Source organism: Odontesthes bonariensis, chromosome 18 (genome assembly GCF_027942865.1).
Source record: "Odontesthes bonariensis isolate fOdoBon6 chromosome 18, fOdoBon6.hap1, whole genome shotgun sequence".
Lineage (NCBI taxonomy): Eukaryota > Metazoa > Chordata > Actinopteri > Atheriniformes > Atherinopsidae > Odontesthes > Odontesthes bonariensis.
The window spans coordinates 31,424,040-31,441,072 of record NC_134523.1 but is presented as its reverse complement, the minus strand read 5'-3'; the positions used below and the strand labels follow the sequence as shown (position 1 = coordinate 31,441,072).

The following is a 17,033-nucleotide window of genomic DNA, read 5'->3' as shown; positions in this document are numbered from 1 at the left end:
TTTTCCATTTGATCATTCTAAAGGCCATTGTGCTCTTTGCAACCTGTAGGGCAGCAGATTGTTTTGTAGCCTTTCCCAGATCAGTGCCTTGCAACAATCCTACCTCTGAGCTCATGGCATGGTTTTTGCTGTAACATGCACGTCCGCTGTGAGGCCTTCAGTACAGAGGTATGCGTCTTTCCAAATCATGCACAATCAATTTAAATGACCACAACTGGACTCCACTCAAGGTGTAGAAACATCTCGGGAGAATGGGGGGACCAAAAAGAGTCCAGGCCCCAGAGCCAAATTTCAAATATTGTTCCAAAGGGTCCGAATACTTATGTAAATGTAATATTTTCTTTTTTTCTTTTTAATAAATTTATGAAAACTTCTAAAATTCAGTTTTTTGCTTTGTCATTATGGGTTCATATCCAGATTCATGTAGATTAATGTGAAGTTGAATACATTGAAACTGTTGTAGCATCAGGCTGCAACATAACAAAATTGTAAAAAGGGAAGAGAGTTACTTTCTCAGGCCAGAGAATAAATTTATTAGAATAAATTTCACAACTGTCAAAAAGGGTAATGACACACTGACTTAGATTTGCATGTCACTGATGGTGCCAATGGAACAAAGTGCGTATAGACATGTGAGTGTTCATGCATTGTAAAAGAGGCACACACTCTGCATCTGTGCCAGAACAAGCTCAGAGTGAAGGTTTTCACTGGAACCAACGTCTGAACACTCCATGAAAGGCCTGAAGGTGCTTTAAAGGCAATGCTTTGTCTCAATCTGGAACAGTGTCACACGACTATTCCACTCACAGCCGTAACCATCAATAACATCCCGTTCTTCTTTCCTCACTGCAGCACAAGAGTTTGAAGCCGGTTCTGATGGCGTATGACAGGCCCTCTCCAAAATTCCTGTCCTTCCTGGGAAAGCATTACTGTCTGACACAAAGCGTTCCTCAGGTACTGTCTGACACAAAGCGTTCCTCAAGTACTGTCTGACACAAAGCGTTCCTCAGGTACTTTCTGACACGAAGCGTTCCTCGGGTACAGTCTGACACAAAGCGTTCCTCGGGTACCGTCTGACACGAAGCGTTCCTCGGGTACAGTCTGACACGAAGCGTTCCTCGGGTACAGTCTGACACGAAGCGTTCCTCGGGTACAGTCTGACACGAAGCGTTCCTCGGGTACCGTCTGACACGAAGCGTTCCTCGGGTACAGTCTGACACGAAGCGTTCCTCGGGTACAGTCTGACACGAAGCGTTCCTCGGGTACAGTCTGACACGAAGCGTTCCTCGGGTACAGTCTGACACGAAGCGTTCCTCGGGTACAGTCTGACACGAAGCGTTCCTCGGGTACAGTCTGACACGAAGCGTTCCTCGGGTACAGTCTGACACAAAGCGTTCCTCGGGTACAGTCTGACACAAAGCGTTCCTCAGGTACAGTCTGACACAAAGCGTTCCTCAGGTACAGTCTGACACAAAGCGTTCCTCGGGTACAGTCTGACACAAAGCGTTCCTCGGGTACAGTCTGACACAAAGCGTTCCTCAGGTACAGTCTGACACAAAGCGTTCCTCGGGTACAGTCAACGGGAGCAATTTTACAACACCAGACCAGTGGAATGCAGGAGTTAACACCTGGGGCCTGAGGTGTGTCACTCAGTTATTCAGTGGTGCATGAATAGCACAAGTATTGTGCAAAATGATTCTGAAGTGCATGGAGTAAAGAGGAAGAGAGTCTCTCTCTGAACCCATCAGCAGCCATGTTGAAGCTTACTGAGCAGTCATCAGGGTTGCACTGAGGGTTTAAGTGTACGACAGTAGCAGCGGAGGTGTTGTTGAAGTTTTCCTTCCCCTGAGGACACCGTCTGCACCATCACTGTGTGTCAGCTGCAGCTGCACAGGCTGTCAGGCCTTCTGCACTCACGCTTCTCTCACAGCAACATGTTGAGCTCACAGCAAGATGAAAGACACGCAGCATTGTGTTGAAGTAAAGTTGGTGGATGGAGCAGCTGGAGATATTGATCTCTAATCAGAGGGAGAGCAGAAGCTGCAGCTCAAACAGGTGAAAGCAGTTTTCTCTGGTTCATGTGGTTCAGACGCTGAGAAAAAAGCACCCGGTGCTGCAGCTGATTATTGTAAGGAAACCATGGAGGAGGAACGTTTGAGCAGTGCCCTCATTTATCTGATAACTGGACCAGGTGGATCCACCTCTGCTGTATGTGTTAATGTGAGTGCAGCAGCTCACTCCTGTGTGAAAGAGAGAGTCACTGAGGCAGCACACAGACATGTTCAGGTGCTGCCAGAGTGCTGGAGGTCAGTTCTGATAAGGAGTTTAGTCTGAAGCTTTCCTCTCCCTTATTAAACTATATTTCCTCTGCTTCATTGCTCAGGCATCTATGCTAATATCACACAGCAGGCCTTTAATTACCTTGACAAATACTGAATTTAAGGGCAAGAGCACGGTTATCACCAAGTTGGAGGAATGCCTGAGAAACATTGCTTTATTAGAACTTACTGCCAGGTAAAGTGAACTCTGCTGATTTGTTGGTGTGGTTTGCTGCGCGGGTTGGAAGAACAACAGGTGGGCCAAGCCCACACTCCCACTCAGATAGCTGTGTCTGTTCTCATCTGGTCATTCTTCTCATTCTGTGCAGGTCAATAACTTTGTTGTGTTTGATGGCTTCTTCCTCAACAAAGCAGGTAACTATTGCTTGGTTGTATTTCTTCTTTTTCTGCGAGTTGTAAGGTGAACTCTGAGGTGTGGCTGAGCTGCTCCTCTCTTTACATTCTTGGTGTTTCTGTATCATCACTGATTCTGCTCATCTTATTTCTATAACAACCAGATAATTTTGAACTATTCTCATGTTAATGTAACATCTTTGGATGTGAACATTTGCTTTTGTTTGATTCCATGAGTAGAGATGTAAGCTTGAATCGGACATTCAGCCTTCTTTTCTCCCACTTCCAAAAACTTTGGTTTCATCAAACTCTCGCAGGCTCACCTTCCTGTCCTCTGACGGATCAGAGGATGTACGGCTTTTTGTAAGGATTTTTCTTTTCTCATCCCTTCCCAGCATGTTGTTTCCTCTACTCTATCCCATAATTCGCTCCTCGCTGTATGTTTGTTGCTCTTGGTCTTGCTCTTATTTTCCTCCTTGTCATTTTTAAGCCAGCTTTAGCTCCCCTTTCCTGTTACTTCCTGTATTTATCTGCCTATCTTGCGTTTATCTTTGTCATGCATCATTTCTCATGTCACATATTAAACCTCATCCCTTGTGCCACAGGACTGAAGTTTCGACACTTTTTAAAGCCCTCATAGTTATTTCCCTGTACCTCAGAAGTTCTTTGTTTCCTGGGCCTCCAGTTTCTCTCAGTTTAGTAAAAATCAATGGCAGGTGCTTTGATTGGCACAATCACAAAAGGCTAACAACACTAACGCTGTTTTTACATTGCATCTTGTGTAAATAGTCCAATCAGATTGTATTGCTTTGTTCTGGAAAACAGGGAAAGGAGCAGTCCACAGGCTGCTTGCAGCTACTAGTATAACATCTGACCCCAGAACAGTGGTGCAACAGCTAGCCTACAGGGACGGGTACATCCAGTTTTTAGGTGGGACTGCTCTAGCTGCACTTTGTTGATCTGGTTGGGGAAATGTCCACCCTGAAAGACAGAGGCTGTGTTCGAAACCTCATACTACATACTACATACTGCATACTGCATACTCATCGATCAGACAGTATGCAGAGTGTTTACCCACATTGCATTTCGCTCCTGCCCGAGCCGAAATCAGCCGGCCTGAAGCTGATTTCCCTTAAGCTCTAAACTCTGTAAGCTTTAGCAACATTTGAAACATTTTCAGGCGAGAAAGTAGTCGTTTAGATCACCAATGTGTTGAAAACCTGACAAAATACCGGCTATTTACAATTTTGTTCCCACGAATTCGGCGCTACTAAAGCTAGCCGTAGTGAGCAACGTACTTCCGGTTATTTTCACAAAATAAAATACCCGTTGCCTTTTATCATAGGGAAAGCCATTACGATACAATTGGTGCTTTTGTTTTGAAAACAGGAAGTGAACCTACCCTCGTTGTAGCTAGCTTGAAACTGCCGTTTTGACAGGAAATGACGATCGGTGACGTCATGTTACGTTGCATCTTGGGTAGTTTGAGTATGAGTAGTAACCTCATGATGCATACCCAACATTTGGGCGAATCTAGTATGCATCCGGGAACTTCTCGCTTACTCAAACTCGCATACTAACTCAGAAAGTTAGTATCAGTAGTAGGAGAAGTATGCGGTTTTGAACACAGCCAGAGCCTTCGTGTACTCATCTGAAAATATTTCATCTTTTTCATATAACTTCTACTGAACCAACTGGTGCAACGGTTTACCTTCCAATATCTTGAATCTAATCTGCGGTATGTAAATTCATCCCCAGTTGAAGCCTGCTTTCTGCACTGCTGTGCCAGACATTTCTGGGCGAGCTTTCAGTTGGCCTCTCTATATGTGCAGGTTTAACTCACTAAAGGCTTTGGCCTCTCTGTATGTGCAGGTATAACTCACTAAAGGCTTTGGCCTCTCTGTATGTGCAGGTTTAACTCACTAAAGGCTTTGGCCTCTCTGTATGTGCAGGTTTAACTCACTAAAGGCTTTGGCCTCTCTGTATGTGCAGGTATAACTCACTAAAGGCTTTGGCCTCTCTGTATGTGCAGGTTTAACTCACTAAAGGCTTTGGCCTCTCTGTATGTGCAGGTTTAACTCACTAAAGGCTTTGGCCTCTCTGTATGTGCAGGTTTAACTCACTAAAGGCTTTGGCCTCTCTGTATGTGCAGGTTTAACTCACTAAAGGCTTGGTTGTGCTAATGGAGATGAAGAAGATGCTTTTAAACAACTATCTTATCTTATGTTTTATAGATTAGTTACCAGGAGTTAATGCAACAGAAATGAGTTGGTACCTTGAGTGTTTAGCTGTATTATGTGGTTTTTTTTTTTTTTAAAGAAAAGTGCATTTTGTGACAGCATTTTCATCGACTGACTTGAGTTCAAATCTAAGTTTCAATTTTAGTATCCGTTTTCACTTAAATATTTTGTGTATTTATTCAAGACTGGAAGAGAAGTGATTTTAAACTAAGTTTACATGAAAGGCTTTTTATCACTCTTCCTATTGTTGGGTGGCTCTTGTACTGCCTCTCGCTGGTGTCAGACTGAGGCAAGAATTCAGTTTATTTCTAACGCAGCAAATCACAACAAATTTCATCTCAGGGCACTTCAGTGGTACTGTCCAATTCAAGCCAATTCCTGGTAATACAACTGTCCAATTCAAGCCAATTCATGGTAACACAACTGTCCAATTCAAGCCAATTCATGGTAACACAACTGTCCAATTCAAGCCAATTCATGGTAACACAACTGTCCAATTCAAGCCAATTCATGGTAACACAACTGTCCAATTCAAGCCAATTCATGGTTATACAACTGTCCAATTCAAGCCAATTCATAGTAATACAACTGTCGAATTCACCCATCACTTAATATGCACTTTCACTTATCTGTGTCAGATGCACCTAAAGAAATTTGTTAGCCATAATTCAAATCTTAAGTCTTTGAAATAGAGTTTTCCTGAAGGCTTGACAGTGAGGTTCTGTTTCATGTGGATCCTTCGTAGACACTTAACCAGCTTTACAGTTGTCACCACTCAGTGACGTCACAATCCAGCCAGAGAAACTGTTGAGAAGTTAGCAGAGGGCACTCTATGTGCCTTCGTTGGGGCAGACTTTGAGGTTCTGTTGTTGGTTTTGCTCTGAATTTGTTCTTTTCTACAGCGGTCCAGTTGAAAAAGACTCCCCTAAAAAAGCCAGACGGAGAGATCAAACCTTACTCTTTAATGGAGAGAGAAGGTAAAGGCTTGTTTTACTTCACCATAAATGCAGACATTAAACAGATGATGTGGTTTGGAAATGCTTCCTTACTACTGAGATCAGATAGAAAAAAGCAAAGCTGAGGAAAGAAAATATGCTGAAAAAGGATCATTGAAGAGCCACTACAGTTAATAAATAACATATAAAGTTCAGTTTCTTTCTGTAGCTGGGTATTTCAAGACACTTTAATATCAATTCAAATAAATCTGATAATAATTCAATCAGAATCGACCCAATTTATCCATATATTTTCAATACACAAGAAGCAGGCTTGGTGAGAAAGTTAAAAGATTACATTGAACCCTCATTTTTATACTGTATACTGTATGTATGAATATTAGGGCTGGGAAACAATTAAAATTTTTAATCTAATTAATCACATGATTTCCCTGATTAATCACGATTAATCGCATTTATACGCAAAATATACAAATCTTTCTGTAGTTTTTATGTAGAAGCCTCGCTCCACTGTCTGTTTCCTTGAATGACTTGCTGCTATCAGTTGTGTGTTTTGCCTTTAAGTGATATTTTAGACTGGAACTACTACGCTGAGAAGACAATTCAACTTGGCAGTGTTTACAGATGACTTTGGTTCTGTCGACTCTGCCGTCTGGAAGAACTTTAAAATGAAAATGGCCGAGTAAAAGTTCCGTACCCTTCTCCATGTTTGGTGGAACCGCCGATTACTTTCTTTTCTGGTTCCACAGCAGACAGCAACAGACGTTTACAAAATAAAAGCCTGTGAGCAACAGACTTTTACAATAATAAAATAAATAATAAAACAGGGATGGTCCGTGGTGTAGTGGGTTGAGCAGGCGCCCCATGTACAGAGGCTATAGTCCTCGCTGCAGCTGCCCCGGTTTGAGTCCCACATCGGACGGCCCTGTGCTGTGTGTCGTTCCCCCTCTCTCTGCCCCCTGCTTCCTGTCTCTCTGAACTTTCCATTAAAGGCACAAAAGCAATGATACAATACAATAGAAGAAATACTGTGGAAGTCCCACCATTTCCTCTGTGTCGGACTTGAGAGTAAAGGTCAGGGTATTCTCTGGTGGGGTAAACCGTAGAAGATGTTGGGGGAAGACGGATACATGGAGGCCCCAGGCTGTTTTTAGTGCATCTCTGCTGAAAGATTTCCCAAACAGGCTGCAAAGAGGAGTTTTTCTCCACAACAATATATGCAGGCTGCTTAGCGTTTGACAATCTAGGACATCAGCACACTATTTCATTTAAAGAGAGAAGGAAACTTTTTATTAGGACTCCTCAGTAATGATCTGATATTAAATAAAAACCTGATAATTAAGCTCTGAGTATATTAGTTAGAATTGTACATGTTGATTCTTTGCATTTTTTCTTCTTTTTCTGTTGATCCAGGGTAGTTTTCACTGTGTTTGTATAAAACTTTAAGCGCTTACTGAAAGAGAATGCAGCTGCAGCTTAGATAACTGATCTTATTTCATGTTTTCTTCATCTCTCTTTACAAAGATTCAAATGAATTATTTTTCTAGAGCCATGCAAAGTTAGAATTGACTATAAAGATTCTTTGCTGTCCAGTGGTTCGTCAGGAGCAGAGGACTCGTCCTTGGCCCTTTGCTCCTCCTCACTCCCCTCAGCTCTACCGCCCCCTGAGCGTGGAATCCTCCCCCAGCAGGGCAACTCCTCGAAGCCCGCGGTCGTTTTCCCCTGGGGTCAACAAGAACCAGAACACACAGTCGCCTGTCATCGAGCGCTGCAGAGAAAGACGCAGCAGGTAAGAGCTGCCTGAGCAAACGTGTGAACTGTGTCTGGACAGGATGCTGGGGCATGGAGATGTGAACATGTTCAGTTTGTTGGCAGCAGAAACTAAGAAAAACCTGAACTGTGGGAGGAAACACTTTCTGCCTTTGCTTGGAAACTCTATTTGTGTAAAAAATCTGATTTAATTTATGTAGCACCTATTAAAACTTTGAGCAAGCAAGAACTTGATATGTGTCCAAATACTACATCCTTACTTGCTAAAGGCCTCGGTATGCTTCTCCGTCGCTATCCGTCAATCCGACTCCGTGGTCACTAAACCTTTCAAAGTTCTCCGTCGGGCTGTCGGATACACAAGGCAGTTCACCTCCCGATCAGTAGGCATCGCTACGTTAAACGACCTAATCTCGCGACGTCTATGGTGAAAGTGGTTGATTGATTGTTCACCCTCCGTTCCACTCCTCACAGTGAACGATGGCGACCCAGAGAGAAAGACTGTTGTTGGAGTTGGAGCTTGTTGATATTAAAATGCAAATAATTTTGACCAAATGTTGACCGGCACACAGTAAACTCTTTCAAAAATGGCGGTGTTGTTGTTCTGAGAGGAAGGAGCTAAACCGGAAAAGTGACTCCGGAAATGATGTTGTGAGCCGACCAATCCAGTGGCGATTCTAGAGATTTATACATGGGGTGGCAGGCATATATTTTAGGGTGGCAATTTTTTTAGGAAGCCCATCTTACTTTGTACTTTATATGAACCCATATACACAACAGTTTTTTCAACACCCAAGTGTGATTTCACTTCAATATTTGGTCTACATACATGCATGAGCATTCCACTTTTTAGTACATTAAAACAGTGTTTCCCTTGGGATTATTGTAGCAGCAGAAATGTTGCTCATCCCAAATTTTTTAAAAGGCTTAGACAGGCTGGATATAGATGGTTAGATACTGTAGCTGGCTAGTTAGATATAGGCCTACACAATTGAGTAACTAAATGTGTATTGATACTTTAAATAAGTCTTTGATACGTTTTGCTTTATTTTATAACAGCATTTAACCTACAGAAATAAAATGCAGATGATGGCGCGTTCAACTTAGCCTACCTCCACATGTTTTACAGTCATTAAGTCCGCCGTGGGCAATACTGAAGTCACTATTGCATACTGTGCACCTCGCCACGGTGTCATCATTCTTCACCTTCTCTAGACATGGATATACTTTAGTATATTCTGCTGTAAAATGAGTCTTATATTTTCGTTTTTTACTCGAGGATTCACCCTCTGCCATTTGGCAGGATGCACAGTTTTGAGTGGTAACTTAGGTGACTGTCAGAGAGTAAATCGAAGCCCTCCCACACCGAACCTTATTGGCTTATTTTGCTGACTAAACCAATCAGTCTTGTGACAAGCATTCGCCTTGAACGTTCGTTGAATCGCTTTGGACAGATACGCACAGGTTTCACAAGCAACCTCTCACACCCCTCTCTCTCTCGTGCCTGCGCAGTCCAAACGTGCCTGGTGCACGACTTATTGTATTGCCTGCACACTCTCACTCGCATTGGAAAAAAATTGGACCAACGTGTTTCGTTTTCAAATTTAACATTCTGCAGTTTGACACCGATTTCGGATTGTTTTGCATTTGATTTGATCTTAAAACGATATCAATAATAATTATCCAATAAATCATCAGTTGGTATTTTTTGACTGGGGTGGCAGACCCCTTTGCAGGGGTGGCGGCTGCCACCCCGGTAGTTTCGCGCGTGGACCAATCACAACCCTTGCGGTCTCCCGAGTCTCCGTCTCCTCGACGGATAGATAGGAATGTTGGCCGACGCACGCAAGCGACGGAGAGCATCTCCGGGAGGGTCTCCGACGACCGAGAGGCTCTCTGTGGCTCTCCGTGGCCTTTCCTGGACGACCATAAATCAGGCTTCAGTGTGTGATGTTAACCATAGTTGCTATGTTGCCTCTGGGCTCCAGCTTTTACCCTGGCAGTGTGCACAGCCAAAGCCAACACTTTTCTGTTGCTCCCGGTGCTTCCGTCAGAATAAAACTCTCCTGCCATACGCAGCAGACATTTAAAGGTTTGGAACACAAGCTGCTCGGTTCCTCTGCATCTCACACACAGGTGCATAGTGATGATCAGACAGAGTACCATGTCCTGTAGACACACCTGTAGACCCAGAAAGAGAATCATTTTCTCTGATCTTTGGTAATAATCCGTGATAATTCAGTAAAGCAAGCTCAAGCTGCAGCTCGTAGCTTGGTCAGTGGTACTTGGTCAATGGACTGCATGTATGTTCCCCTTTTTAAATCCTGTTGATCACTCATAGCTTTGCACTACAAGCCACATACAGAGCACTTCAGGTCATTCTAGACCTGCTCCACATGTGGCAGAGGGATGCTGTAGTCAGTGTAACCCCTAACCGAAGCGTTGCAGAGGGATGCTGTAGTCAGTGTAACCCCTAACCGAAGCGTGGCAGAGGGATGCTGTAGTGAGTGTAACCCCTAACCGAAGCGTGGCAGAGGGATGCTGTAGTCAGTGTAACCCCTAACCGAAGCGTTGCAGAGGGATGCTGTAGTCAGTGTAACCCCTAACCGAAGCGTTGCAGAGGGATGCTGTAGTCAGTGTAACCCCTAACCGAAGCGTGGCAGAGGGATGCTGCAGTCAGTGTAACCCCTAACCGAAGCGTGGCAGAGGGATGCTGTAGTCAGTGTAACCCCTAACCGAAGCGTGGCAGAGGGATGCTGCAGTCAGTGTAACCCCTAACCGAAGCGTGGCAGAGGGATGCTGCAGTCAGTGTAACCCCTAACCGAAGCGTGGCAGAGGGATGCTGTAGTCAGTGTAACCCCTAACCGAAGCGTGGCAGAGGGATGCTGTATGGCTGTCATCAGGGAGGCACATCACTTCCTCCAGGATATTTTTTTTTCCCACTTTATTTATTGGTTTTCACAATTGAAATGATAGATAAGACATACAGAAATATAAGAACACCCCCCACCCCAAGGGGACAAGCAAAAAAAATAAATAAATAGAACAAAACATATTAATTAAAGAAATGAAGACAAAATAAAGGTGTGTGAGAGAGCATTCATGTGGTTTTCAGTAATGATGACTGACAATATATACATGACATATCAAAACGTTATACCTGTCCGAGCAGATATGTAATAAAAGGTTGCCATAACCTGCTGAAATTATTATTAGGACGTCGTAGAGCCAGTCTAATCTTTTCTAGCTTCAAGAGTTGTAGCGTATCTCTAACCCAATGTTTGTAGGAGGGTGGAGCAGCCTGCTTCCAATTAAGTAAAATTATTCTTCTCGCTATGAGGGTGACAAAAGCAACTCCATCAGATTGTGCCCTAGGAAGATGGTCATCCTCACATTGAATACCAAAAATGGCTGTGAGCGGGTTTGGGTTTTTTGTTCTTTTAAATACTTTGGATAGGGTATCAAATATAGAAGACCAATAACCCGAGAGCCTCGGACAAGACCGGAACGTATGAGTCAAGGTTGCAGGTGAAAAATTGCATCTATTACATGAATCATCAATTGTTGGATACATCTTTGCGATTCTGGCTTTTGACGAGTGCAGTCTGTGTGTTACTTTGAACTGAAGTAGGCCATGTCTAGCACAAATTGATGAGGAGTGTATCCTTGAGAATATATCTGACCATTCGGTATCTGTAATTTGTAGGTTTAGATCAGCCTGCCACGCTTCTCTCAATGCATCAAGAGATGCCGTCTGAAAAGAGGAGTTTCATATACATAAAAGATATCATGCCTTTGTGAGATAGATCTGTTGGGAACAGAGTATCTATGGGCTGTCGTTCAGGGAGTGCAGGAAATGATCTGGTTTGGTTACGAATCCAATCTCGGGCCTGTAAAAATCTTAAAAAATGTGATTTTGGTAAATCAAATTTAGCTCTGAGCTGGTCAAATGAGGCAAAAATATCTGCTATGTAGAGATCTTTAAATGAGACAATACCTTTCTCGCGCCAGACTAAGAAGGGATCCTGTTCAAGTGAAGGGGAAAACTGGTGATTTGCCACAATTGGGGCACAAAGCGATCCAGCCTGCCAGCCAAAGTGTTTTCGCACCTGAGCCCATATTCGTAGTGAATGGTAGACTAGGGGGGCAATAGATGCTCGGCGTGGTGTGATAGGCATTAACGAGTATAACAAGGCTGGGAGGGATAATGGGAGGCTCGCATCAGCCTCCATTTGGACCCAGGTAGGGGCCTCATAAGCCCCTTTCACACTGCGACCCGCTACCTTAGCGGGTCCAAATTGCACCTTCGACCCGCGTCGAGCAATGTGAACGCTTGGCGTGTTGGTGACCCGTGTCGCCAGAAGCTGAGTTCAGGGGGCGTGGCCTAGTGGCAGAGCGTCACACGAAACACATAAAATGCTGGGCGTGTACAATGACGTAGGCACAAGCCATGAGTCGGAGGTAGGGTTAAATACACCTGTCTGCATCAAATTTTTCAAACAAACGATGGCGGGACACCTTGAGAACTCGTTTTTGCAATTGTATCATGGAGATGTTACTTTACAGTGCGTCTTGCTGCGTGGGAAACCGCGCTCTCCCATCTTTCTCGCCAGCCCTTCCAGCAGAGGTCCATATCCTTCACCGTCCCCGAAATGTGGCGGTAAATAACGTCCTCTGCTCGGAGGCTGAGGAGCTCGCGGACCTCCTTGTCTCCCCAGTTGGCCATATTAAAAAATGTCTCCAACTTGATGTAGGCTAAAACAGAGTAAAACTTGTCCTCACCTGTCGCTGTTGTTCTGAATCAGCTGTCCATTCTGTCTTTTAAACTCCTCACGTCACGCCCACGTCCGACCCGCGTCGATTGTGTTCACATCAAACTCGGCTCGGCAAAAAGACTAGGGTCCGATGCGGGTCGAAAGGCGAGTCGAGTTGACACGGCAGCCCGGGTCGGCAGTGTGAACGCAACAGCGGACACGCTAAATTCGCGAATTAAACGCGGGTTATTCGGCAGTGTGAAAGGGGCTATTGATAGCATAGGTTTGAAGCCAGTAAGCCAAGGCTCTCAGATTACTTGCCCAGTAGTATAATTGGAAATGAGGTAAGGCCATCCCGCCCATTGATTTGGGTCTTTGTAAAAATTCCTTACGGATACGAGGTGGTTTCTTATTCCAAATGAAGTCAGAGATGATCTTGTTAAGATGTGAAAAAAACGATTTGTTGATAAAGATTGGTATAGTTTGGAACAGATATAAGAATTTGGGTAATATGTTCATTTTTATTAAGTTAATTCTGCCAGCTAATGAGATAAGAAGAGAAGACCATTTGTCAAAGGTCATCTTGGTGCACTCTAAAAGAGAAGTAAAATTAAGTTTAAAGAGATCTGAGAGTTTCCGAGTTAGAACTATACCCAAGTATGTGAATTTATCAGTAGTCACCTTAAAAGGGCAGGAGTTAAAAGAGAGTGATTGTGCAGCAGAGTTGACAGGAAAAAGCTCACTTTTTGATACGTTGATCTTATTGCCTGAAAGCTCTGTAAAATGATCTAGTCTATTCATAACGCGTGGTAAAGTATTCTGGGGGTCATGTATATAGCAATAAATCATCAGCATATAATGATAGCTTGTATTCTTTTCCACTCCTTAATATGCCGTGAATCTCAGGTGAGGAGCGCAGTGATGCTGCGAGAGGCTCAATGGCTATCGCGAATAAAAGAGGTGACAATGGGCATCCCTGCCTTGTGCCACGGTGCAACGGGAAATATTGGGAGTCTTTATTATTAGTGCGTACTGACGACATTGGAGATTTATATAAGAATTTTAACCATGATATGAATTTTGGATCAAATTTAAATCTCTCTAAACACTGAAAAAGGTAGGCTCACTCAACCCTATCGAACGCTTTCTCAGCATCCAGAAAAATAATTACTTTAGGTAGTGGCTGATTGGGATCCGCGTTCTGCATGATATTTAAAACCCGACGGATATTAAAAAAATAGAGGCGGTTTTTTATAAAACCAGTTTGATCTGGAGAGATAATTGAAGGTAGGGTAGTTTCAAGGCGGTGAGCTAAGATCTTGGCTAACAATTTGCAGTCCACGTTCAGGAGTGATATCAGACGGTAAGACCCACAACTGAGGGGATCCTTACCCTTTTTCAATATGACTGAGATAGAAGCCTGAGAGAGTGTAGGTCAGGTCTGCCTGCCTTATCTGAGTGTTCATACAGATTAGAGCGAGACTGCAGTAGTAGCTGCTCTGTATAATGGGTGGTCATCAAGTCGAACTCTGTCTGCAGAGCTGATCTCTCCCTTAAAAGTTTAGGGGTGGGGGCAGTTGAATATTTACAGTCCAACTGATGAATTTGCTCTGTGAGATCCTTAAGGCGCTGTTTTCTATTCCTGCCCTCCCAGGTGGTGTATGATATTAACATCAAGACTTTTCAAATGGGATAAAACTCTATTACGTTTGATGATCTGATTAACTCCCTTGGTGTTCCATCTAATACAGTTCATCATCATTTCTCATGGTCAGCGCTGAATTAACCATAGTCAGAGGTAGACAGGGAACTGACCACTGTTAAAGCATCCACAGGATATCGCTGACACTGCCACACATCTATTAATACAAAATAACAAATTACACATAGAGACAAAAAAAAGAAAATATTGTGTCCCCTTCCCCAAATCACCTCTCCCCAAACGAGAGGTAAGAAGCCCCATACACACTTGGTACTCTTCCGTTGCGCTTCCATACGCATAGAATAAACAGCAACAACAACACACACAAAAAAACAGCAACAAAAACACATACACTGCTCCTTAAAGTGTTATGTTTCAGTAGTAACAACTAAGGAAAAATTTAAATCCCTGCCTTTAAAATCCAGATATAAACATGAAGAACCACTCAGGATAAAAGAAAACTAAATATATAAACAAATACAATATTGTGGCCTCCTAGGAACATGGATAACATAAGGTTATGAGCTGCATATAAAAATGTAACCCAATGAACGTATGAACATACTGGTACTGTGCCTCAGCTGAGCCTAGAATAAAAATTAAAAAAATAATAATAAAAATAGGAAGAAAAAGGCCTCAAGGAAAATATATGCAGTCCAACTCTTGAATTACGTAATTGTACATCCAAGTGCGACCCATGTCAGAAAATAAAAAATAAGTGTCTTTTTGCCTTCCTTATTATAAATAGGTCTATAGAAAATAAATGAGGGACTGGCCTTAACTCGAGTCAAAGAAACATCTTTCCTTTCTTTTTAAAAGAAAAACAATTAAATAAATTAAGTCAGCTCAGGACAGCAAGAATATAGATCAAGATAGATTACAGTACCAGTAGTAGAGATTCGCATATAGGACGAGACACCGGCAAAGTTTTCCTACGTCTCCAAGGAGGGATGGCTCCGTTTGGCGAGGAAAACTTCCACATCTGCGGGTTCTTTGAAAGCGTGCGAAACGCCGTCACAGGTGAAACGCAGCTCGGCTGGGTGGAACATGCCATACTTAATGCCCGCCTGTCTGAGCTTCGCCTTGACCGGGTTAAAAGCTGCTCTGCGGCGGCTAAGCTCGGCGCTCATATCCGGGAATATGTGGACCCTCGCCTCTCTGAATTTAAGTTCGCCCTTGTTTCTGGATAGATGCAGGATCTTCTCCTTATCCGAGTAGTAGTGCAGCCGCACGATCATGGGTCTAGGTCGGTCGCCAGGTTTGGGTTCCGGAGCTAAAGTTCTATGAGCACGGTCGAGCACCAGAGGGCTCGGCATCTCCTCGCCCAACACCTCGGTGAAAAATGAGGCCATGAATGTCGTCGGTTTGCCGTTTTCTGCACCCTCGGGGATCCCGATAATTCTTAGATTCTGCCGGCGGCTTCTGTTCTCAAGGTCATCATTCCGGTCCTTTAGTTTCCTGATCTATTGTATTGAAGCATCTCTGTCGAGTGCTTCAATACAATAGTGTAGTAACCCCACGCATACCTTTCTCACTGCAATTAAGTTTTATTTCGGATTTAATTTCGAATTTAGTTTATTTTTCACAGCTGCCTCTGCTATTCCTGCTCTTCTCAGGTGTACCTAATGTAGTTTTACATAATTTGTAACGTGATGTATATCTTGTATAACAAATTGTAAATAACAACACGTTTATTCGTGTCCCTGCCCTCTCTTTTTTTTTTTTCGCGGGGGTGCTGCACAGCCGCGGGGCCTTTAAAAATTGAACATTCTAAATGTGACGTCACAAGCTACCAAAGCAAATTCTCAAGCGAAGCTTCTCCAGCTACCTCCGCTACCAGGTAGCGTAGGTCGCCCTTGGTGTACACACAGCATTTGTGTACTGTCGGAGAGCCTCGAGGTCTTGTTTGATTTCAGCACGAAAAGTCACCATCTCTTGCTTGATCGTATCACCCAGTAGTTGACGAGAAGTATCCATCTCAGCTTTAAGTAGCTGGAAAAGAGCGTACTCCTCGGGTTGCTCGGTCGGAGATGGGGGATGTGGGTGGTGGTAGCGCCAGCGTTAGCCATGAGCGTTTGCTTGAGTGAGGGGCTAGCTAAACTTTGCGCCGCTACCTTGGCTGACCTCTTCTGAGTTTTATTTGCCATAACACACACAAGTGGTTCAGCAGTATATGCGCCACCGAGTTATGCCTCCAAAATGTTAAAATGTTGTGTCCTACTCAAAGTAATAAGTTCAAATATGCGGAGCGTGTAAGACTACTCCATGTCGGGTGAAAACCGGAAGTCGACTTCCTCCAGGATATTTGATGGCTGCTTTCTAAATACTGTCTCTTTGTCTCTTCTCCCACATCGTTTTTGTTCATTTGCTCCATCTCATTTATCTTCTTTTGCTTTTGTTTGATTTTGTGTGCACCGTCTCCTCTTCATTGTCTGGTGACACATTAATAGTTCCCTTAATAGATCTCAGCCCAGGCCTGGCCCTGCTGATCCTTCCCTTTAACGGGATGGCTGGCTTGTCTTAGTTTAATAGATGGTTTGTTTGTGTGTGTGGCTGCTGCCATCAGAAGAATGAATGGACTCAGACGAGAGAGAACAACATGCTGGTTTAGGCCTTGTAGTCTTAATGAACCCAGCACAGAGAATCATGGCTCTGTGGTATCTGCTTGCCTTTTTTACACCTCATTAAACTATCTGACACACTATCTGCTACCTGTGATGTTGCCTTTTGTTCCTCAACTGTTATTTTACATGAATTGGTATCACCACTCGCCTCCTTTTTTTTCTGTTAACTATATTTGAGTTCTGTAATGTCAGTTATCTTTTCTTTTTCTTGTCGTCATCCATTATTATTTGGCTTGAACTTCCTTCTTGTGTACCCCTGTCATCCCTTTCTTCTACCCTGCTCTGTACCTTTTCCATTTTTGGTTTTCTTCTCATCCT

The 17,033-nt window shown here is 43.5% G+C and overlaps 1 protein-coding gene across 5 annotated transcripts in view; it reads left to right on the top strand.

Annotated features, from left to right (window-relative positions):
* atat1 (alpha tubulin acetyltransferase 1) overlaps window positions 1-17,033 on the top strand; it is a 37,236-nt gene that overhangs the window by 11,758 nt on the left and 8,445 nt on the right. Inside the window, exons 6-10 of one of the 5 annotated variants that reach the window (XM_075449197.1) lie at window positions 853-954; window positions 2,648-2,693; window positions 2,990-3,035; window positions 5,815-5,889; window positions 7,462-7,657. In XM_075449197.1, coding sequence (XP_075305312.1) covers window positions 853-954; window positions 2,648-2,693; window positions 2,990-3,035; window positions 5,815-5,889; window positions 7,462-7,657 — 465 coding nt within the window. The remainder of the gene's footprint in view (window positions 1-852; window positions 955-2,647; window positions 2,694-2,989; window positions 3,036-5,814; window positions 5,890-7,461; window positions 7,658-17,033) is intronic. The other 4 variants (XM_075449196.1, XM_075449199.1, XM_075449200.1 and 1 more) reach the window with 4 other exon arrangements.